The 25,038-nt window shown below is 39.2% G+C and overlaps 1 protein-coding gene across 1 annotated transcript in view; it reads left to right on the forward strand.

Moving 5' to 3' along the window:
- Nucleotides 1–25,038, forward strand: part of SNTG2 (syntrophin gamma 2) — a 329,060-nt gene that overhangs the window by 117,157 nt on the left and 186,865 nt on the right. Inside the window, exons 8-9 of the mRNA XM_049784652.1 lie at nucleotides 6,639–6,726; nucleotides 23,633–23,724. Coding sequence (XP_049640609.1) covers nucleotides 6,639–6,726; nucleotides 23,633–23,724 — 180 coding nt within the window. The remainder of the gene's footprint in view (nucleotides 1–6,638; nucleotides 6,727–23,632; nucleotides 23,725–25,038) is intronic.

Here is a 25,038-nt window from a genome sequence, read left to right on the forward strand (position 1 = left end):
GATTAAATGAAGGAGGGATATGAGAGCATACTGTAGATCTACGTTCAATACACAGAACCACATTATGATCCCCTTGATACAGCCAGGAATGATCCTTGTGTACAAGGAGTAAGCTCTAACTAAACTCCCCCAGATGTAGCCCCAAAGAAAAAAAAATAAACAGAACAAAATGAAAAATAAAAAATGAGCTCAGATCTTGAAATGGCTTGACATGAGACATGAGAAAATGCCCACGAGGTTCTGGAAGAATGCTGAAGTGGAAATTCTAGGGAGAAAGATGCTATGAATTACTGACTTAAAAGATAATTTGACTTTTTTGAATAGGGTTGTTTTTAAACTGCTGTGAATTACAGCTTAACATGGACCTTGTCTGTCCTTGTCTATCAGAGCTTTTCTGTTCAGGCAGTGTGAAAGTTCTCTATCAAATGATACCTTCAGCATCAATACTGCTCACAGGAATGTGTAGCGTTGATGCCAGCTAGAAGGAACTCAGTGGCACAAACTGCAGTTTTCCTTAGAAAATATTTTTGTTGGTTTTAGTAATAGGCAAGGGCATGAATCATTTATAGTAAAATGCCTTATTCTAAGCATCATAGTTTAAATAATTATAATGGATATTAATAAGCTAAACTTGTCTCTTATTTATTTAAAATAATGTGAAATCATAAGTTGCAAACAGGCTAATTGTGTGAAATAGCTGTTTGTAAATTCAGCATATAAGCAAGGAGGAGAGGGAGGGTTGATTTGTAGGAGTCTTGCTGAGCTTTTTAACCATTCTCTATGTTTGGTGACAGAAGAAGTTTAAAGGCAATGCAGGGGCCAGAGAGATAGCACAGAGAGGAAGGCATTTATCTTGTACTAGACTAATCTGAGTTTGATCTCCTAGCACCCTCTATGGTTTCATAAGCTCTCCAGAAGTGGTTCCTGGGTGAAGATCCAGGAATAAGCTCGGAAAATCATTGGATGTGTTTAAAAATAAAATACAAAACATGAAGTAAAAAGTGTGTTCTACCTGCCATGGGAGAAGCCTGTATTCTCTTTTGATTCTCTCTCTGTCTCTCTCTGCCTCTCTGTCTCTCTCTCCCTTTTTTCCTCCCTCTCTCCTTTCCTTCTTTCTTCTTACCTTTTTCCTAAGTAAAAACTTGATTTTACTTCAAACATAAAACAAAATAAAAGGTGATAGAGATGTGCTTTTTATCTTTGGAGGAAAGGTAGTGAGACAAACAGACATAGATGACAGTGCTAAAACTTCATTGCATATGTCCACTATAATGACTGAGTGGTATGCTTATAGAGTTATTGAACCATAGTTGGGATTTTTCTGGATTAGAGTCAAGGACTTCAGAGTATGTTTAGTGTTCTAAATCTTCACTTTTAAGCTTATTAGAGGAAAGTTAAGGCATGCAAGATAGGGCAGGAGAGACCTATATATCTTCAGTAGATCTTCAAGCTTCCTGAGGCCAGAGAACTGTGTATGGAGGTGCCACAGGAGCAAACTGCAAGACAGAACTGATGACTAGAGGCTAATTTAAACTATGGAATAGCTACAGATATTGATCATAAACATATTCAGCACTAATAAGAGCATGTAGTTTGTGCTAGTGAGACTAATATGCTCTGAGAAGTATCCAGAGATCTTACAGGTCAAGTGTATTTGTGAGAATTGGTGTAGGTGTGTGTTTGTATATTTGTGTAGTGGTAATGGTGTGAATGTGTTAACATATTCCTAAGTGTATGTGCTTTATCCAGTGAACATTTATCTGAATTTAAACTCAAAGTCTATATGAAACTTGGGTACATTCACAATTAGACCATAGAGAAAGCCAGAGAATACATACGAATCATATTCCCTAAGTAAAATAAAAATTACTTTTAAAACCTGTTCAAATATCTGGAATCTATATAATAGATATGCTTCTTTAAAGAATTAAAGGGATATTTACCCAAAATATTAACATAATTCATGTTAAATATATGGACTACCACTAATTTATGCTCAAAGAGAGATTTCTAATAAAGATGTTCTTAGATATCAAATAAATAAATAAATAAGCATTTGTCATTTTTCAACTTGGGAATTTGAAGAAAGATTTTACAAATATACTATAAAAATTAAAAAATGGAGTAATAATGAAGGTTCAGAAGCAAATTAAAAAAAATTAAAAACACTGACCATAAAAGTAAAGTAGTAATAATAAATATTTTTCACATTTATTTTTATAATAATGCAAAATATAGAACCCTCTGGAAAAATTTATGAAGAAATATTAATGACAATAAAAGTAAGTTTATAATTAAATCAGGAATTATGTCTCATCTCAGCAGAGATTCCAAAAGCAAGGGTTAATTAAAGTAGCTATGGAACATTCGTAAAATGCCTAATTTGCATTTTGTAAAAGATAAAAATAAATCTTTGATAGCTGATATAGGATAACCTGAAGTTATATAGGTATATGTATATATAAGAATATATACATAAACATATGTATATATAAGTAAAGAAAGCAAGGTGTATGCATTTGGCGGTATTTTTATTTCAATTTAAGTGAAAACAATACAAGTAAATTGTATAACATACTAAGAATTTCTGCATATACCTAAATATTACTATATCTACACTTATGGGTTTAGAACATATAAACTATAATTTCTGGTGGTTGTAACCAAAGTGTCCCCAGACAAGAATTATTTTCGAGGCAAGAGCAGTGGTGCTAGAGGTAAGAGGCAAGAGCTAGCCTAGGACAGATCACAGTTTGATCCCCGGAGTCCCTTATGGTCCCCCAAGCCAGGAGCGATTTCTGAGTACATAGCCAGGAGTAACCCCTGAGAGTCAACCAAAAAACAAACAAAACAAGAAAAAAAATAGTTTCATAATGCTCTCAGGAAAGGAAAATTCTATTTTAGAAGGAAGAACAAAATAAGGGAGTAATGGTTGTTTATGTGTTATCATACTAAGAATCTGGTATGTTAAATGTGTTGATTCTCATTGTAGAATTTTTTTTGGTTTTTGGTTTTTGGGCCACACCTGGCGTTGCTCAGGGGTTACTCCTGGCTGTCTGCTCAGAAATAGCTCCTGGCAGGCACGGGGGACCATATGGGACACCGGGATTCGAACCAACCACCTTTGGTCCTGGATCGGCTGCTTGCAAGGCAAATGTCGCTGTGCTATCTTTCTGGGCCCGTAGAATTTTTGTATGTGTGTGGGTGACACACACACCTGATAGTACTTAAGGCTTTTTCCTAGCTCTTATTGATTCAGAGATCACCCCCTGATGTGCCTAGGACCATAAAGGGTTCTGGGTATAGAACCAGAGTTGGTCTTATGCAAGACAAGCATACTATCCACTGTAATATCACTTCTGTCCAGTGCATTTTGTCATTGAATACTTTTATAAGCCACACTGACCTTGCAGAACAGTCCTGTCCACTCCTGGAAAGTTTCCACAGAAGACTATTCTGTAGGACTTCATGGAGAAAACGTACTGATGTCACCAAGCCATGCCATAAGGTCTAGTTCAAGTGTCTTGGTATGGGCTGATGTTTGTGCCCCTCTAAATTCATATTGATATCAGAGGACCTATATCCCAACGTGGTTATATAAGAGGTGGATCATTGGGAGTATTTGAGTTAGAGGAGTTCATGAAAGTGAAACCCTATGATATGATCAGTACCACTTTGAACACATCAGAAAGCAGAAAGCTTCTCTCTCTCTCTCTCTCTCTCTCTCTCTCTCTCTCTCTCTCTCCCTCCCTCTCACTCTGCTATATGACGTGAACTGACCACCTATCAATCAATCTTTGCCAAATATTGTAATGATTTTGGATTTCATCCTTCAAAGACTAGCATGCATACTTGTTGTTTGAGCCACATACCTAATGTGTTTTTTTATGGTAGCTTGAATCAACTAAAATGCTGAATGGTTTCAATAGCATTTAAAAGCTTAAGGAAAAAAAATCATTGAGAAATTGAATCCTTTCTAACTCAGAAAGCTCCTTCTTTTACCTGTGAGAGCATAAAGGCACAGCTGGTGACTCATGTTGGAAGGCAGTGTCCATCACTTTGTTAGAGAGAGCAGATGTGCCTGGTGATTAGGGACACAGGCAGAGGTGCTGCAATTACTGGTTTTAATTAGATGCAAAAGCAATTATGTATTGCTGTGTGGTGGGAAAGGAATGCTGCTGTAGAGACTCCTGGAATCAGAATCTGTCTTTCAGCACCAGCCAGTCTTGGGTGATGACTTGAAGAGGGAAAAAGAGCTTCAAAGTCATTCATTGATTTGAGGTGAGAGAGAGCAAATTAGTGGTCCACATTCAAGTTATTTTCAAACATTATCCAAATACTTTAAAATTAAAAACATTGCAAATGAAGCACAGCCTTTCTCTTCATCAGTTTAAAGTTCAAAAATATCAAGGCAGTGTAAACATTTGGGATTTGAAAAATAGTAATGAATTGAAATTAATCCCACTCCTTAATTAAAGTACAAAATTTCTTCAGGGTTCACTTTAGTAGCTAAAAACTTTTTTGCAGAGAACAAAATTCCTTCAAGGGCTAGCCAACTACACTAAGTATAGTCATATAATTATGCAATACTCATTTGGGGTTTATTCGCCTTAACTAAAGAATATTTGACTCCAAAAGGCTTGTAAATATTTTTAAACACACACGATTGTTTTAATTGTTTATGTAAGGGTGAATTGTGTGTGTTTGGGTACATGTATGCATTTATTCATACACACACAAACACACACACATGCAGACATGCACGTACATATGTCTTTATTTGTTCCCACAAAAAATCAAACTGTTTCACAAACCAAAATGGATCCCAGGATGAAGATAACCATAATGAAATTTACAAATCTATGGGGTGCTGGTGAGATTCACAACTTCATTTACAACTTTTTTAGGGCAATTTTGATACTGTTTGCTGCCCCATAAGTAGAAGGTGCCAGAAAAGGCAGTCTGTGATTTTCATCAAGTTTTAGGACAACCATATGCAGAGAGAAGGACTGCAATTATGACTACTGAGGGGTGAATTCGAATCAGAGGATACATTTATATTGAATTTCTCTCTGATTATTCTGGAGTCCATCATCAAAGAACACCTTCTAGGTGTGTGTATCCGAGTCAGGAACTAAATCAGCTGCCTATAGTTTCTTTGCCTTGACTTCATTCACTCCAGTAGGTAGGAAGCTTCCCAAAGTATTTTTGAACCAAGATGCATCCTTGTATCAGAGATATGTCTGCATACCATTATCACTGCTCTGTTGAGGGTTAGAAGGAAAGCTTGGACCTCCTTTCCTGAATGTTCTGACAAAAGGTAGTCCACCCTCTGGTGTGCCTTTGCTACTTCATGCTGAAGCACCAGTTTCACAGTCTTCTTCCACCTGGCACCTGGGCCCTAAGCTTAGGAAATATGACATGGCGATTGCACCACAAGATTGCGCCATTGAATTCATGTCAAGATAAGTGGCCAGTGGCCTGTGAGCTGCAGAAACAACAATGAAAGAGAAAGATGAAAGAATTTTTAAAATGCACCACAGAGCTATGGGAAGCACTTCAGCAAGTTCACTGAACCGGACCTGGACAATGTAGTGGAATTTAAACCAAACGAAAGAGCCCTCAGTCAGGCAGAGTTAGTCAGCCACATACACTATGCAGGCCATATCCATGGAGAGGTCTGCTTCAAGATCATTTGGAGGACCTAGAAGAAGCTTCACAGGTAATATGATGTGAATGTCAGAAAAAGGAAAAAAATGTGGGTTGTGTAAACCTCTAAGCTTAGTAATCTCAGTTCTAATGTGCCCATCAAGTAGTTGACAAGTCTGTCCACAACCATCCATGTACATAAAATAATTAATGATTTGGTAAATGACATGTAAAAAGAGGCAAAAGAAAAAAGAGTGAAGGGGTTGGTAGGAGAGACTTCACCGGTTGATAACTGGCTACAAGTACTGGCTTGGCTAAGGGTCAGTGCCCCGTCCATGAAGAGAATGGAAGAACAAGCATGGCAGACACTCCTACATCTAGTAACTCAATCTCACAAATTCTAGTCTTAGGGTCCACACCAAAGTTTAAAATAGCATATATATTAAGAAAGAGAATATAATAATTGCTATAAGTAATGCATAATTTCTGATTGTGTGTAAAGCAACTAAAACCAGGCAAATTTTTACTTTCCAGACCAGAAGTTTGTTACGTGCTTTTGAAGTGATGCTCCAGATTCACAATTGCTTGAATTGTTAAAAAGTAAAAACTAACATGCCTGGCTTTCTGTGCCTCTGTTAATTTGATTGGTAATATTTTTGCCAGTGCCAGAAACTGGATCCTTGTACAAATAATTTAATTTCTCAAATAATTTACTGTCTGGTAGGTGCATTCACAAAGTGTGTGAAGCCAAGCCTCATGTTTTAATGATGGCATGTGAGCATGTAATGGGTAATATGCATCCTCTCATGTGTGTTAGAGGCTTCTCAGATCCCCCTTTAGTATTCCTTTTCACTTACAATGTTATCAGTTCCAAAGATGAGTATGAGCATTAATTTTTAAGGTACAGGCTAGGAGTATAAGGAATTTATTTTTAAATCTGTGGCTGATCTTTTGTGGTGGTAAAATAGCTCTTTTTGTCATATTGACAGGTGCACCTTTTGAGAAACGCTGGCGATGAAGTCACTCTCACTGTTGAATATCTCAGGGAAGCACCGTCATTCCTGAAACTACCACTAGGTAAAAGGGGTGAATTGGGGTACTGTGGGATTCCTCCTTGTTACTTTCTTTTTTCCAGATCATACCACACTGACCCAGTGTACATCATTTCCCAAATGTGTTTCAGAGAGGGAGAAGATTAGGTAGACTTCTCAGTAAAACTTATCCTAAAGCAGTCAGTGCCTTAGGATACCCAGAACCTTTTTAAAGAATATCTCATCAAAATGCATTTTGTGCATAAACTATATACTTCCTTAACCATGTATTCTATTTACCTGTCATACTTGCATGCTCATGAAACGCTTTATATTTAAAAGATCTATGGCATTTTGAGAAATTCTTTTATGTAAAAAATAAAATAATGGTAAATATATAGTACTAAATGCCTGTCATGTCATTGCCGGGGCCTCAACTCCACATGAATTGTGATCCAGTATGAAAGTGGTAAATCACAGATCTATAAAAATATTTTCATGAACGCAGTCATAATGACTTTTACTTCAGCTGTCATGTTTTTATAAAGTTGTCATCACTTCTCTGATTTAGCAGCATGCAGTGAGGTCCTCTCTGTTGGGTGTTATCCTTTGCAAACAGTATCCGCAGGAGCGGTTTCTGATGATGACACAGTCAAGTCTGATAAAGACTTGGACTCTCTGCCTTTGTAGATGGAACAGTGGAGCCTCCATTCATGTGCAGCACCTCCTTCTCTCTTTTTTTTTATTTTCTTCCTCAATTTATTATTTTTCTTGTGTTAAGGAACATGTCCATTTTCTTCAGGTAACTGTAATCTCCCAGTATTTTTTGTATTCCCTATAAATTTCCTCCTTTTCCAATCTGCCCATGCTTCTCTTTCTTATTAAGACCAGTATGTCCAGTTCCAGTTTTTTTATATTTACATTAGGGTTATTATTTGACAAAAATATCACTGAACAGAGCCGGCATGATAGCACAGCGGTAGGGTGTTTGCCATGAACACTGCTGACCCAATACAAACCTGGATTCAATCCCTGGCATCCAAGATGGTCCCCCGAGCCAGGAGCAATTACTGAACGAATAGACAGGAGTAACCCCTAAGCAACAACGAGAGTGCCCCCCCAAAGGCACTGAACTACAAGTACTTACTATTTGTGCTCTCAATTTCCTGAGCTATTCTGAGTATATCATTTTATTAACTTCCAGTAACTCCCTCCCTATTCCTATCAGACCACTCACTATTCTTACAAAAATGATACTCTTGGGTACAGAGTGGCGGTGCAGGCAGTAAGGCGTTTGCTTTGCATGTAGCTGACCCAGGAAGGATTGCGGTTCTATCCCCTGGCATTCCATATGTTCCCCCAAACCAGTAGTAATTTCTGATTGCATGGACAGGAGTAACCCCTGAACATCACAATGTGTGGCTCAAAAATCAAAAAAAAATGATACTCTTTCCTTTGATGTAAAAATACATTCATCCATTCACATATTACTGAGAAGGAGACAGGCGAAAATGATTATAACTGTCTCCTTAGTTGAGAATAGGTTGTTTATAGATTTAGATTATAGATTTAGAGACTATAGAATTTGAGATTTAGAGACTAATACAAATATGCACAAATATGAGAAAAGGGTGATTTGGATAAAACTTATTGGGCAACTTTTTAAGAGATAAAATAAATACGAAAAAAATGGAATGCGGAAGAACTTTGTTTTTGCATCAGTGCAGGAAGTGAATAAGCTAAAAAATCTTTTTATGGTATCCAACTCTCTTCCAAAAGTGAGATACCTTGATTTCTATTCTTTCATTTATTCACAATATACATTTGGAGAATATTGTTAATAAAAGTACAAGATCCCTTTATAAGACCAATAACTCTAGCTCTTGAAAAACAGCTATGGTGAAAAATGTTAATTATTTTTATAAACTAATAGTTTATAATTTTTTATAAACTAATTATCCTGTTGTGGCCTCAAAGATGAGGGCAATCTTAGTAAGTAGATATTCCATAGCAAATATCACCTACAGGATAGAAAGAAAGTTGACACTAATCTATGATAGTTTATAAATACTTGAAAAAAGCAGAAAACAAAATATAAATTCTTCAACAGATATCCAAAGCATGAATATATAATGAGAAAAAATAATACATTTTGGTATGACTCCTAAAGATAACTTCATATTCTTTTCATCTTCTCTTCATGGCCAATTACTTACTGCAGGTTCTGAAAGACAATTGCATGGAATGGTCTAAGTAATTTGAATGAAAGTGGGGAAAGCAGGCCAGTGTGAAAGCTTCCACTGCACTAGACTATTGGAATGACTTTTGGATGTGCATCTTAAACAGTGTAAATCAATTTCTTACTTATGGAGGATGAACACTCAGGTTTATGGTTTTGGCAAATTTTGTGTATGGTAAGAATATTTCTGCTTAGCAGAGATTCACTTTCCTTCTAGTTTCTAATGTAGCAGAAAGACACAGCTCTCAATTGACCTTAAACCTATACAAGAAGGTTTTTCTCTTATAACCTAATAAACTTTTGCAGGTTCAACTTCTTAACCCACTACCTTGAGGGTTAACTTTCAACATATGAATTTTGTAAGGTCACAAATATTCATTTTTTCAGAGAGATCAAGGAAGGGTTTTGTGATGGTAAAATGTAAAGACCAAAATGATATAATGTAAATAGAAGAGGTGCTATATATTTCTTTATATTTGGATTACAACTAAAGCTAAAAAATGTATTCCTCTGTTTCTTTTAAATCTTAGAAATAATTTCTTAAAGAAAAACTATAATGAGGACTTTAAGCAATCTAGTGAATGGATTAGTGGTCTTCTGATTCTTTACTTAGATACGTGAGCACAGATTTGCCTAGGTTCCCACAGAGATTCTGTTCAGAATGCATTTAAAGTCCATTGTTTTCACATCTGTGATACTTACATGTGGGAAAGTATGTATTACAAAGCTCATTGCTGGGTGTCTGGTGTATCCAATATTTAGTATATTTGCTACTGTATATTTTGTATATATCTGTGTGCATGGATACACAGAGGGGACCAATTATACTAGCAGTCCAGGGAGCAAAGAAGGGAAATGCTGGGAACAGGGGTGAAGGGAGAAAAAACATAGATCCATGAAAAAACATAAAGGAGGAGTCACATATTATACTGAGGACATTTACTTAAATGTTTTTCCCATTTCTCTTATAAGTAAAATGACTTTCTTGGTAAGAGAGAAAGATAGCTTCTAGGCCAACTTTTCTAATAATAAGCAACATACAAAAATATTAACCACAACAGCTTGTTAAAGCCAAGGAAGTACATTAAACTATGATTTTCAATGTAAGTCCTTACCCAGAGTCAGTACAGGACAAATTTAATGTCTCTTTCTTGGAATTTTGGTGTCAAAGTACTCAATACATTTTATTTTATTATGCACTCACACTCTCTGTGTTGACAGTGATCTTGTTACCCTACCTGAATGTTATTGATGTTCCCTACGGAACTCACTTTATTCCTATTAGATCCATGTCAACAAGATCAGTTACGAAGTGGATCAGGATGTTCTTAAAGTGCATATTTGATGCAGAGGGAAGAAGCAATTAGCAATAACCTGTCACATAAAAAATGCAAGATCTACTGCTTTCCATTTGCTTTTCTATAATCTACAAGAGTTAAAATTTGGAATTTAAAAGTTTAAGTATCATATTCCTGGTTTCTCCAAATTCACTTTAAACATCCTTGAACATCCTCTAGTGAATTCATACCAGAAAATAAACTTATTTTTGCTTGGGTAGGCCCCATATGGTAACCAGAGTTTGGGAAATATTAGTGTATTCCTAAGAATAAGGGTCTGGGAAAACAATTTAGTTGATAATGAGGGTAGAAAAATAGTAAAGATTACATGAGGACAAGGGTAGGTGTGGGGTGGGGAAGGAGAAGACTCACCACTATAGATTCACAAAGACAAGATTCAGGTTTGGTTTTTTCCTACCCTCTCCATGAGCTCCATTTTTAACCTTAAAGTACTTCTTGTTTTGTGACTACACACGGTGGTGCTCAGGGCTGACACTTGTATCTGTCCTGGGAATTATTCCTGACCATGCCTAGAGGACCATAAGGGGTACCAGATTGAACCCAGATCAGCTATAGGCAAAAGAAGCTACATACATCCTACCCTCTGAACTATTTATTCTGATCCCAACATTAAATTTTTAAGTGAAAAATAAGTGACTTGAGAGGTTCAGTCTAATACTATCTTACTTTTGTATACAGTAGACATATCCTTCTTTAAAGAAATACTTTGCTACTGTAAAAGCACTGCTTTAAAGCACATTTAGTATTGTTGAAACTTCACTGTGAAATTCACAAATTTCCAGAATTCATCAAAGAAACTCCATGCCTGTTAGAAGTGTCTTTCTCTTAGCCTCGAAAGGAAGGTCTGATTTTTGTCTCTATAGATAGTACATGTAAGTGAACCAAACAATGTGTGCTATTCTGTGACTCAATCTTCCAACTGGCATAATGTCTCAAAGTTAATAATCATTTTAACATGTGTCAGTACTTCACTGCTGTTTATGGCTTAAAAATATTTCATTTTCTGTAGATAACATATTTTTTCACCTGTTCATCGACTAGTGGACATGTATTTTCTTTCTATCTGTGGCAATTATGAAAAATGCAGATATGAATATTATTTTACACAATTTTGTGGAAATGTTTGATTTTCTTTAGTATATGCCTAAACCTGAAATTGAAATATCAGATTGTTACTTCGATTTTAGCTTTTGAGGACTGATGAGACATTTCTTATCTTATCATAGTTGTCATGGATTATAGGTCACTTTTAAATTTACTAGTTTTGATAGTTATTTATTTTAACTATTTTCTTATATATTTATAATAATGTTTGATTTTTGACATAATCTATTATTAAAATATATAATTATCATCAATGATCATTTTAAGTAATGGATTTTATTGATAATAAACAAATATTTTGTAATTTTTAAATCTTTCTTTGGTTATATAGATAAAAAACACTCATCTATCAGAAATAAATGAACAGAAGCCCAAAGCCTAAAAATGATCTACAGATTATCAGAATCACATCCATTCATTTATCCTTAAATTTTTATTTATTAGCTATTACTTATGCATCATCTGTAATTGTAATGTCCTTAATATTTTAGAAGAGGGAAGAGAGTTAGAAGAATTTTGATTTTCTCTCGAATCAGTAACTAGATAGAAATAAAAATATAACCAAGGTGATTAGGGAAAAATGTACTAAAAAGATCCTAGAAATACTAAAAGGACAGATTGAGGTTGGACCAAGAACAACCCACTGCAGTGGCAGCTGTCTGAAATAGTTTCACAAAGGAATCATGCACTCGCTCTTCATGCTGGAGCCTTAATTTTATTGCCCAGAATCACTTGATTTCCTGACAACCACATGGAGTGACACCTGTATATCAAGCCAAAAAGTCACCCCCCAGTGTGGCCAGTAGTGGCCCCAAACCAGAATTTAAAATAAAGTAGATTGTTATGAAAGACTCAGTATGGTGAGGTTTAGGGAAATACATGAAAGGAGAAATGTTTGGTTGTGAGATAAATCAAGAACAGCTGTTTTTTTTTTTTAATGTAATTTTTATTTTGATCATAGTGGCTTACATATTGTTGACAATAATATTTTAGGTATATATTTACATAAAATCCGGGGGGATTCCCATCCCTAAATTGTCCTCCCTACACCTCCGTTTTTGTCCTACCTCCCTTTTCCTCTTCCCTCTCCCCCAGGGCGTCTAGATATGTGGTCCCCTCTGTATCTAACCTACTACTTAGTAGTCTTGCATCAGTTTGGTCTTGATGTCTCCCTGATTTCCCCCTCTAAGTGGGGGCAGGGCTAGCTAGTTCAAGTTGCGTGGTTTTGCCTGAAAAGGTGAAAATATATAAACTGGGGGTAAAAGTCTAATACCCCGAAGATGGGCAGAATCCTTCTAGAGGTTCTCATCATCGATTTGGGAATGAGTGAGAGAAAAGAATGTGAAACACTCCACCAGTACCAAAAAAAAAGTGTCAAATATCCAGTGAGGGACTCCAGCTATATCGATTAAGCACCACTAAAGACAGATAAACAAAATAAAACAAAACAAACAAAAACCAAAAAACAAAAAAAAAAAAAAAAACACGCCGTGGTCTTGAAATAAGAAACCTGGCGTAGCCCCTCTCGAAAGAAAAGGAAGAGAGAAAAGAAGAAAAGTAAATAAATAAATAAATAAATAAATAAGGATATCTGGGGACAACGATTTCAATAATCATATCCAAACAGAGAAATCGACCAAAATAGCTAGGTAAATAAAAATAATAATAACAATAATAAGTGAAGGTAATATATATATACATATACATATACATATATATATAAATGTCCAAGGTTTTGTGTTTTTTTCTTTTTTTTTTCCCTTCTGCCCTGGCACAGTAAATATTGGGGTCATTCGAAAAGGAATTCACTTGCCCTATGCGATATGGGGTTCTCCGTCCTTGGAGTATACTGTCATGGGATCAACTCTAGTCTTTGTTCAGGATCATTACTCTCCCGGTGGTGGGTTTTTTTATTTATTTATTTTTTTTTTTGGTGTGTGGAAGACTTCTGCTCTGTCCAGGGTGATGCAATCAGAGCTCTGTGTTTAGAGGTCTCAGTATCCGTACAGATCCTGAGATGGGACTTATGGTGAAGTCAGTCTTTGTGACTCTAGAGGTTCTGTTACCTCAGTGCCATTTTAATCCGTCTTCTGTGGTTGGTGATCTTAGTCTTTGCCCTGAACCTAGGATGGCATCTAGGATAGCGTCTTTCTTTGTGCTTCCAGAAGCCCCTTTCTGTTACAATTGTCTCTGTCGGACCTTTGGGACTGAGGATCATGCTTATTGTGCAGGTCTTAGTTCAAACCCTAGACTAGGGCTTTTTTATTGGTCCCAAGATGTATACAGTCTGGTCGTGGTTCTCGTATCCAGTCATCTGTAAAACACAATCTTGGCTTTTGGACCCTACCAAAGGGTGCCACGTCTTCTGGTTTTGTCTTGTCGTTGGCTGGTGAGGTAGGCTTAAACTGCTCTGAGGTCAAGTTGTTCACATTTTCCTCATTGTCGGGATATCGTGTTTAGGCTGGCCCTTGTTGTTGACCCTGCAGTACTAATGCTGTCCCAGATGGAGTTTGTTTTCTTGCAGCTGTTGTGAAGAGCTGTGCCGTTTCTATGTCTGGGATCCAGGGTTCAAGGTTGGTTGAGTGGTGTCCTAATCACCTGAGGTCTAAGTTGATTCCACATGACATATTTTCAAGGTAGGAGATAACCCTGTATTGTAAAACAACTATGAGTTCCTATCTTTAGTAGATAAGCTCTCTTTTTTTTTTTTTATATGTAAGGATTTCCCCTTTATTTAGTGTGCCTTTGCAGAGGGAAGTGGTGCTCCATTATACTGTCGGTGTATTTGGATTGGACAGAGTGGGTAACAAAAATAGGTCACATACCCAAAAAACGATTTAAAAAAAAAAAAAAAAAAAGAAAGAAAAGTGTATGTGCCCACAAATATATATGTAGGGCAAACATTTTAAAAAAAAAAAAAAAGAGAGAGAGAGAGATAAAATGAGTTAGCGAAATTTTTAAAGGACCAAAGTGGTGCAAGAGACTACTTTACATTTGGAGGAGAACATGTAAAGAGGTGGTGTATTACAGGTCTTATGCCTATGTTGAAAGTACAGTTTTTCCCGTTGTCTTTTGGATTTTTCTTGTGGTGTGTGGGTTCCCAGGCATCTTCCAATCACTCCCCCCTGACCTTCTTCATATTGGTAAAAATTTGCGGCAGGGAATTCTTGGAAGAGTTCTTGCATTGGGGATACTATTGGACCTAAGTCCGGTTTCAGGAAACAGTCCACGTTAGGGGGAGATGGTAGGGAGGGCCTCGTAGCATGAGTCTTCAGGAAGTTGGCTGTCTTTTCTTGCAGGAGATGAGGTGTGGGATTGGCTGGGGTGTCCCCCTCGCCTGGTTGCTGGGTACTGGTTCGTTGGGTAGGAGGTCGATCTTGATGCCTAAGAGATTAGGGACTGAGGGTGGAGAGTTTTAATATGGTGGGAGATCTGGATGGGATTGAGGGGTGATGGGATAGTTGGATTTCCGGGGGGGGGGGAAGGGGAAGGTATAAGGGAGGGGTATGAAGGAAGAGAAAAGAGAAAATACCGTAGAAAGGGAAAAGAGAAAGGGGAAAAAGTAAAGAGAAGAATAGAAGAGAAAAAAAAAGAAAAAAAAGAAAAAAGTAGCGAGAAGAAAGGAAAGAGTAGCAAGGGAATGCTGGTTTGGTTGAATGTGTTCGATGACTAGAGCCTGTAGTTTAGGTCTGTACGTCGTCACACGTACTGCTTTGGTGGTCTGACTGGTCCCGTGCTTCAATTCCTAAAAGAAGGTTTAACCTAGAAATAAAGTCTATGTTAAAGAGTTTTCTCGTGGCCATCTCGTCTTGCAAACAAGGTATGGTATCTCGTGTGGTATCCCGAGTTGCCATCTTAGTTTGTCCGCCCTTTGTATCTAAGGGTGCCTGTGGACAGAAAAGCTGAGAGGTTATTTAAAATGTAGCAAGGTAAAGGAATTAAAACGTAGTGTTATGGTATATTGCCATTGCGGTCCGTGATTTCCTGTGGTGTTCTATACTTGTGTTCCTGTTTACGATCTCTAAGGGATTATTGTGAGCTTTTGTTGTGGGGGTCTGATTACGTACCTGTTCTCTCTATGTTGCTGTTTCTGTTGTTTGCTGTTTTCTTTGTGGTATAATGAGCCGTCAAGAGTTTGCGTTGTTCCTTTTTCATGTATTTTGGACACTGCTCCCACGTATATGTTGACTATTACAGTGTTCAGAGTTTCTACCCCTGTTTAAACCCTGTTGTATGATTGTTAGGTATTAGTTGTGTATAAAATATATGTTCTAGGTGTTTCAGAATAGTGCTACCATTCTGTGTTTTTTCTTTTGTCTTCTGACTTACTTCGTTTAACATAACATGATCTAGGTCCATCCATGTTGCTGCAAAGTCTGTGATTGTATCATTTCTAACTGCCATGTAATATTCCATTGTGTATATGTACCACATCTTAATGATCCATTCATCCGTTGTTGGACATCTAGGTTGGTTCCAAGATTTGCTATTATACTGAGTGCTGCAATAAATAGTGGGGTGCATACGTATTTTGGAATGAATGTCCTTCCATCTTGTGGATATATGCCTAGGAGAGCAATTGCTGGGTCAAATGGCAGCTCAATTCTGAGTTCTTTGAGCACTCTCCAGACTTTCCTCCATAGGTGTTGGACTAGGGGGCATTCCCACCAGCAGTGGATGAGAGTTCCTTTCATACCGCATCCCCGCCAACAAAGGTTGTTTCCATTATTTTTGATGTGAGCCATCCTCACTGGTGTAAGGTGGTATCTCATTGTTGTCTTGATTTGGATCTCCCTGATGATGAGTGAAGGTGAGCATGTTTTCATGTGTTTGTTGGCCATCCTTCTGTCTTCCTCAGAGAAGTGTCTATTCATTTCATCTCCCCATTTTTTATGGCTTTATTTGGTTTTGGGGGGCTCAGCTTTCTGAGTGGCTTTGTATGTTCTAGATATCAGCCCTTTATCTGATATGTCGAGTGAAAAGATTTTTCCCATTCTGTTAACTGTCTTCTTGCATTAAGTAGGGTTTCTTTTGCCATGCAGAAGCTTTTAAGTTTAATGTAGTCCCATTTGTTTATATTGATGTTAATGTTCTTGCCATTGGTGCTCCATTCTCAAAGACCTTTTTGATGTATAGGTCTTCGAGTGTTCTACCTATTTTATTCTCGATAAACTTATAGATTCAGGTCTGATTTCAAGGTCTTTGATCCATTTTGAGTTAACTTTTGTATAAGGGGTGAGGTATGGGTCAATCTTCACTTTCGTACATGTGGTTTTCCAGTTGTACCAACACCATTTGTTGAATAGAACTTCCTTTGTTCCATTTCAGGTTCTTACCTCTTTTATCAAATATTAGTTGGCTGTATATCTTGGGGTTTATGTCTGGGAATTCTGTTCTGACCCACTGGTCTGAAGTCCTGTCTCTGTTCCAGTACCATGCTGTTTTGACTACTATGGCTTTATAGTATAGTTTCAAGTTAGGTAAGGAGATGCCTCCCAGCTTTTTGTTTTTCAGTATGTTTTTGGCTATCCTGGGTCTTTTGTGGTTCCAGATAAATTTTTTGATTGATTGTTCTATTTCTTTAAAGAATGGTGTCTGATTTGGATGAGGGATTGCATTAAATCTATATAGTAGTTTGGGTAGGATAGTCATTTTGACTATGTTAATTCTACCTATCCATGAGCATGGATGTTTTTTCCAATTCTTTAGATCGTCTTCAATTTCTTTCTGAAGCATTTTGAAGTTTCCCTGGTATAGGTCTTTCACTTCCCTTGTAAGGTTGATTCCTAGGTACCTGATATTTTTTGATACTATTTTAAATGGTATTGTGTTTTTAATCTCTCTCTCCTCGATTTCGTTGTTTGTATATAGAAATGCTACTGTCTTTTGTGTATTGACTTTGTATCCAGCCACTTTGCTGTATTTGGTTAATTGTTTCTAGGAGTTTTACTGTGGACTCTTTAGGATTTTCGATGTATATCATCATATCATCTGCAAATAGAGATAGCTTGTGTTCCTCTTTCCTCAATTTGGATTCCTTTGATTCCCTTCTCTTGTCGGATTGCTATTGCTAGGACTTCTAGGGTTATATTGAATAAGAGTGGAGAGAGTGGACAGCCTTGTCTAGTTCCTGACCTTAATGGAAATGCTTCTAGTTTCTCGCCATTAAAGTATAATGTTGGCTGTAGGCTTTTCATAGATAGCTGTGACTATCTTGAGGAAGGTTCCTTCTAACTCCATTTTGCTGAGTGTCGGTAACATGAAAGGGTGTTGGATCTTGTCAAATGCCTTCTCTGCATCGATTGATATGATCATGTGGTTTTGTTTTTCTTGTTGTTGATGTGATGTAATAATGTGATTGATTTGCGTATGTTGAACCACCTTGCATTCCTGGTATAAAATCCCACTTGGTCATGAGTGTATGATCTTTTTGATGAAGTGCTGGATTCGGTTTGCTAATATTTTGTTGAGTATCTTTGCATCTATGTTCATTAGTGAGATTGGTCTGTAGTTTTCTTTCTTGGTGGTATCTTTGCCATCTTTGGGAATGAGTGTGATATTTGCCTCATAGAAGGAGTTAGGGAGGATTCCTGTTTTTTTCTATGGCTTGGAAGAGCCTATGGAAAAGTGGTAGTAAATCTTCCCGGAATGTTTGGTAGAATTCACCTGTAAATCCATCTGGCCTGGGCTTTTGTTCTTAGGGAGTTTTTTAATTACATCTTCAATTTCCTCTGAGGTGATTGGTCTGTTTAGGCTTTCTAGTTCTTCCTTTTCCAGTCTTGGAAGAGGTGTTTGTCCAAGAATCTGTCAATTTCTTCTGGGTTCTCTATCTTAGCTGAGTATTGTTGTTCATATATGATCTTATGATATGTTGTATTTCTTGAGGTTCTGTTGTAATCTCTCCCCTTTCATTTGTGATCCTACTGATTTGGGTATTTTCCCTCTTCTTTTTGGTGAGTTTTGCCAGTGGTTTGTCTATCTTATTTATTTTTTCGAAAAACCAACTCCTGGTTTCATTGATTTTTTGTATTGTTTTTTTAGTTTCTATGTTGTTTATTTCTGCTCTGGTTTTTATTATTTCTTGCCTTCTGGTTGTGGTTGGATTTCTCTGTTGCTGTTGTTCCAATTCTTTGAGGTGATCTTTTAAACTGTTGGTTTTGTTATTTTCTTGTTTCTTGACATAGGCCTGTATCGCTATGAGTTTCCCCCTAATTACTGCTTTTGCTGTGTCCCATAAATTTTTGACATGTTGTCTCTTCATTGTCATTTGTCTCAAGGAATCTTTTTATTTCTTCCTTGAGTTGTTCTTTGATCCAGCTGTTGTTGAGCAGCATGTTGTTTAATCTCCAGGTATTGGTTTTTCTCCATTTTTTCTTCTTGACCATCGATTTTTGAGTTCTGTTGCATAGTGATCTGAAAGGGTACTTTTAATGATCCTTACCTTTGTGGTCTTATATAGGTTGGTTTTGTATCCCAAGACATGGTCCTATTCTGGAGAAGGTTCCATGTGGGCTCGAGAAGAATGTGTATTCTGCTTTCTGGGGATGGGAGGGCTCTATATAAGTCTATTAGCCCCAAATCTTCTAATTTTTCATTTAGAGCTCTTTTTCTTTGCTATTTTTCTGTTTGGTGGATCTGTCCAGTGGCGATAGTGGAGTATTGAGGTCCCCTACTACTATCCACATTTCCTTCATGTGTTTTCTCCAGGTTTACGAGCAGTTGCCTCACATATTTTGCTGACTCTACATTGGGTGCAATAGATATTGACCAGGGTTAGTGTTTCTTGATCTAATGTTCCCCTGATCAGTATGTAGTGACCCTCTTTATCTCTGACCACTTTCTTGAGGTTGAATGCAATTTGGTCTGATATAAGAATGGCTGTCCCTGCTCTTTTTTGTTTTCCATTGGCCTGAATAATTACTTTCCATCCTTTGATTCTAAGCCTATGCTTGTCCTGTAGCTGTAGGTGTGTTTCTTGTAGGCAACAGAAGTCCGGTTTATTTTTCCTAATCCAGTTCTCTACTATGTGTCTTTTAATTGGAGAGTTTAGTCCATTAACATTTAGGGAGATTATTGAGAGAGAGACTGTTGTGCAGTTGTGTTGTGTAGGGTGGCTTTGTTACAATCGGGGGTTTGGATTGTGTAGTTCATCTCTGAGTAGGTCGTTTAGGATCGGCTTTGTTTGCACAAATAGCTCTAGTTCGGTCTTGTTTGAAAATGTTTTCAGTCTGTCTCCCATATGAATGATAATTTTGCCGGGTATTGGACTCTAGGTTGGAAGTTTCTTTCATTCAGTCGTTTAAATATGTCATTCCACTGTCTCCTTGCTTGAATTATTTCGTATTGGGAGATCTGTTTGATTCTTATGTCCCTACCTTTGTACTTGAGGTTTTTTTCTCTCTTATTGCCTTAAGAAGTTCCTCTTTCCTCTTTGTTTTTTTGCCATTTGGATTACTATATGTCTTGGTGTAGGTTTTATTAGGATCTATCTTACTAGGAACTCTCTTGATTTCCTGGAATTACCCTGAAGTTTCATTCCAAAGGGTGAGGAAGTTCTCTGCTATTATCTCTCTGACTACTTGTTCTTCCCCTTTCCCTATTTCCTCCCCTTCTGGTATACCCACGATTCTTAGATTGTTTCTTTTGTCCTTGTTCATTAGGTACTGGACTTTTCCTTCCAGTGTTTTGCCTTTTATTTCTTTGTTGGTTTCTTGGTCATTTTTTGTTTGCAGTTTTTCCTCGAGTTCTTCGATGTGTTTCTCCAACTCTGTGTTTCTGCTAGTAAGGGCTTGTTTACTTTGTCTGTTAATTCCTTCACTTCTTTTTGAATGAACTCCTCTCATACTCTTTAACATTTCTTCTTTAATTTGGGTGATTCGTTTCCTCCATAGATATCTTATACTCAGTAGCTAAAGTTTCTCCTCATTTCGTTTATTAGTTCTTGTGTTTCCTTCCTCATTGCTGCTTTTAGGTCACTTTCCACAAATCTGTGCGTTTTGGCGGACTTGGAAATGTGTTCGGGTTTGTCTCCGTATCTTCAGATCTTAGGGTTCTCTTTGATTTACCCATATTTCCTTGTGTTTATTGGTGTGCTTTGGAGAGCTGTTTCTTCCAATTTCAGTCTGTTTTGATCCCCTGTGGTGTGGGAATGGGTCCCCCTCCCTGAGGGTGGGATCTAGTGGTACTGTTGGTGGGCTTGCCCCGGTTTGGCTCCTCTTGTGCTCTTTTTGTGGCCTGATTCGTTGCTTTGCCCTAATTGTTGTCAGCTATTTCTGGGAGGCAGGAAATACCCAACGGGGGGCGGGGCACGTTCACGCTGTCCGCAGGTGGGTGAGCAGAACTTCCCTACCTTCCTGTGGGCATAGGACCCCCAGCAGGAGGAAGGCAGCCGGTCCGCACGGTCGGGCGGGCGGGAGAGACTTCCTTACCCTCCCGGGAGCAAGGGAACCCCAGCAGGAGGCAGACAAGCCGGTCCCACGGTCGGGGCGGGTGGGTGGGATTTTCTTACCTTCCCTGGGCAAGGGAACCCCCGCAGGAGGAAGGGAGTGGTTCGCGCGGTCGGGGAAGGCGGGAGGGACTTCCTTTACCTTCCCGGGGGCAAGGGAGCCCCAGCAGGAGGAAGGCAGCCGGTCGCAGGGTCGGGGCAGGCGGAAGGGACTTCCTTACTTTCCCAGGGCAAGGGAACCCCAGCAGGAGGCTGGCAGCCGGTCGCGCGATCGGGGCGGGTGGGAGGGACTTCCTTACTTTCCCGGGGCAAGGGAACCCCAGCCGGAGGAAGGCAGGCGTTCGCACTGTCAGGGCGGGCGGGGAGGGACTTACTTACCTTCCCCAGGGCAAGGGAACCCCAGCCGCAGGGAGGCCGGCGTTCGCGAGGTCGGGGCGGGCGGGAGGGACTTCCTTACCTTCCCAGGGCAAGGGAACCCCAGCCACAGGGAGGGCCGGCGTTTTGCGCGGTCGGGGAGGGCGGGGAGGGACTTCCTTACCTTCCCAGGGCAAGGGAACCCCAGCCGCAGGGAGGCCGGCGTTCACGCTGGTCGGGGCGGGCGGGAGGGACTTCCTTACCTTCCCAGGGCAAGGGAACCCCAGCCGCAGGGAGGCCGGCGTTTGCGTGGTCGGGGCGGGCGGGAGGGACTTCCTTACCTTCCCAGGGCAAGGGAACCCCAGCCGCCGGGAGGGCCGGCGTTCGCTCGTGTCGGGGCGGGGCGGGAGGGACTTCCTTACCTTCCCGGGGCAAGGGAACCCCAGTCGCAGGGGAGGCCCGGCGTTCGCGTGGTCGGGGCGGGCGGGGAGGGACTTCCTTACCTTCCCAGGGCAAGGGAACCCCAGCCGCCAGGAGAGGAACAGCTGTTTTTGAAGTTAAATCGTGCTTTTCAGAATCCAGGAGCCATTCATACATTAGTTCCAGGCAGGGATATGTTATAAGGTAGCTTAAAGAGTTTTATTTTTGTGACTTAATTATTGACTGAGTACAGATGGCAGTGAGTTAAGTGGTATCACTAAAGTGACCAGCCCAGCAGGTATTATATGAAGCCTGGAGTGGAAGCCCATTTTACTAGGATGTTATCAGAAGAAAAAGGGGTCTGTTACAAAAGAAAATCATCCCTACTGTCATCCAGAGTCATGCTACCTTTTTTTCTGCAAAGACTCTCATTGTTCTAACCCTATGTCTGGAAACTTGTCGAGTAAACACACTCTTTCCCAGTGTTGCTGAACTTGGTCATCATATTGGCATCCCTGTGCTGATGACTCACTGCCTTGCACTTCTCTCCATTTACCACTCTGAGATGCTATGTAACTGATGGGGGAAGCAGCAAGGGACATAATGCACTGGGTTCCCTTCCCTTGGGTCTCAAGGAAGGCATGCATGCTGGCACAGAGATCATTACAGAAGTTGAGGGGAAGGGTGGGAGACAGACACATAGAATAAAGTGATGAAGATCACTTATAAAACCTTCCAAGTCCTGGAAAGGAAAACTAGCTCAGAGCTCAAAGATGTTAGTGACTTGACAACAATATGAGTATTTTGGGTCCATAGTTCAAACTGAGACAATACCCTCCTCTCCTTATTCCATTCCCTGACAAATACCTATGTAACCATCTGTAAGATGACACTCAGCTATTTACACAAAGCATTAGCATTCCCCCTTCTTTCTCTTTCTGTTAAATCTCTCTTTTGATATGCAAAAGCCCATTTGGATTATGCAACCTTCCTCTACCCTGTGCATGGGTATTGGTTTAATAAAGAAAGAGTAATTCTGGCTGTTGGCTCAGGTTGAGGGGCCAGGAGGCAAAAAGACTGGGTTAACTTATGATCTTTCACTGCTACACTGCTTTCTAACCCCATCTGATGAGGGTTAGAAACATGCATGTGAGTTGGCTTTACAACCCATGGGTTTTATTTTATAACTGTCCACACACTTACCTGATTTATCTTGATATTTTCTGGGCCCGGAGAGATAGCACAGCGGTGTTTCCCTTGCAAGCAGCCCATCCAGGACCAAAGGTGGTTGGTTCGAATCCCGGTGTCCCATATGGTCCCCCATGCCTGCCAGGAGCTATTTCTGAGCAGGCAGCCAGGAGTAACCCCTGAGCATCGCCAGGTGTGGCCCAAAAACTAAAAAAAAAAAGAAAGAAAGAAAGAAAGAAAGAAAGAAAGAAAGAAAGAAAGAAAGAGAGAGAGAGAGAGAGAGAGAGAGAGAGAGAAGAGAGAAGAAAGAAAGAAGAAGAAAGAAAGAAAGAAAGAAAGAAAGAAAGAAAGAAAGAAAGAAAGAAAGAAAGAAAGAAAGAAAGAAAGAAAGAAAGAAAGAAAGAAAAAGATATTTTCCAAGAATTCAACTTACAGTGCAAAGATGATCAAAAATTTTTAAATAATATGAAAATTAAAACCAGAAGGTCACAGTGTTTAGGGTATTTCTAATATTTTGGAAGTTGGATAATTTTATCCTAATGTGAGCAAGTGTGAGTGTAGAATATCCCTCATGGGGGGCAGTGCTCACAGTCCATAGGACGGTGTGGACAATGTCACCCTGAGCCCTGGAATAGCCTTAGAAGGCATGGTCAGTCCTTGGTCACCATGTCTGCTTGCTGCCAGCAGAGAGGGAGACTGCCCAGAGGCTCCAATTCTGATAGCATATCTGTTGTCGGGGACCCTTTCCCAAGAAGCAGTATTTTGTCATAGGTGAAATCTTGTAGAATCATAGGCATCATGCTATACTAGCTCCATTTGGAACCAATGTCTGTTTTACTTTCAGGGTCCCCAGGACCATCCAGCGACCACAGCAGTGGGGCATCTTCCCCCCTCTTTGACAGTGGCTTGCATTTGAATGGAAACTCCAGTAACACAGTAAGTAGCACCTCCTATTATTTACTTAGTGAGCATCAGGTCACCCAGGATCAAGGAGAACTGGGACCTCCAGAGAGAAGATTCAAACCTGAATTTAGACTGCAGCTCTATGTGCAATGATTCCTGGATGGAGAACGTCCTTGCAGTGTAGGGTAATTTCATAACTCATAATGTTCCAGTCAGCAGGCAAGGCTGCTTAATTTTGAGGGAGAAGTCCAAGTCCTGCCTCTGATTTTCCAGGAAACAAATGAGAGGAATTACTAAAAGAATTTAAAGAAGTTTCCACCAGTCTCTTATGAATGAGCTGCTGCAAGGGATACTGAATTGATAGAAAGAACTTAGAAAAGATGGTACAGTATATTTGCAGTGACATTGCCTCATGTTACAAATTTTTCCTGCCCAAGAGAACCTGACTTGAACCAAATAAGGAGGGGTTGTCACCCTCTTATCTCTGGTCTGCAGCAGCTCTATCCCCTCCTGCCAGGGGATCTGAACCCCAATCCCTAAGGGCAGAGCATTCACAGTTATTATTCAATGAGCTTATAGTAGAATCCTGCTGCAACAACAAAAAAATAGCATCCTGAATCTTGTGTTTCTCTTCCCTGGCATAAACTGCAAGCAGTTTAAAAATCAATTTTTATTGAAAATAATATCCACACCATTAAAATAACCTGTTCCCTGATCTGCGGGTAGATCTTAAAGTAAATGATTCATGTTTGTACAATACATTGTAAAAATGTCACATTGTTTTATATTTAACCTTTTAATATAGCTCTTGCTATTGAGAAATTGTACTTGGTGATGTGGGAGTAATGAAGCAAACATAAAATAAGTTTCCCTGAACTCACAACTAAACTTTTAATTAAAATATAGTCACTCATTGGGACTAGGAGATAGTGCAGTGGTTAGGACACTTTCCTTGCATGCAGCTGACCCAGGTTTGATTCCCAGGGTCTCATAAACCTACCAGGAGAGATTTCACCCAAATACAGAGCCAGGAATAACCCATGAGCACCAGCAGATGTGACCAGAAAACAAAAATGAATACTCATGTTTTATTTCTCTATGTGTGCTGCACATGTACCACATTCTCTGGCCCTCCTAAAAATAAATAGTATCCTGGGTCTTGTATTTCTCTTCCCTAGCATGAAAAATTTTGTTCAAATGTGCATGGCAGTAAAAATAGAATATTTTGGGGCCGGCGAGGTGGCGCTAGAGGTAAGGTGCAAGCGCTAGCCAAGGAAAGGACCACGGTTCGATCCCCCGGTGTCCCATATAGTCCCCCCCAAGCCAAGGGCAATTTCTGAGCACGTA

This window comes from Suncus etruscus, chromosome 12, assembly GCF_024139225.1.
Source record: "Suncus etruscus isolate mSunEtr1 chromosome 12, mSunEtr1.pri.cur, whole genome shotgun sequence".
Classification (NCBI taxonomy): Eukaryota; Metazoa; Chordata; class Mammalia; order Eulipotyphla; family Soricidae; genus Suncus; species Suncus etruscus.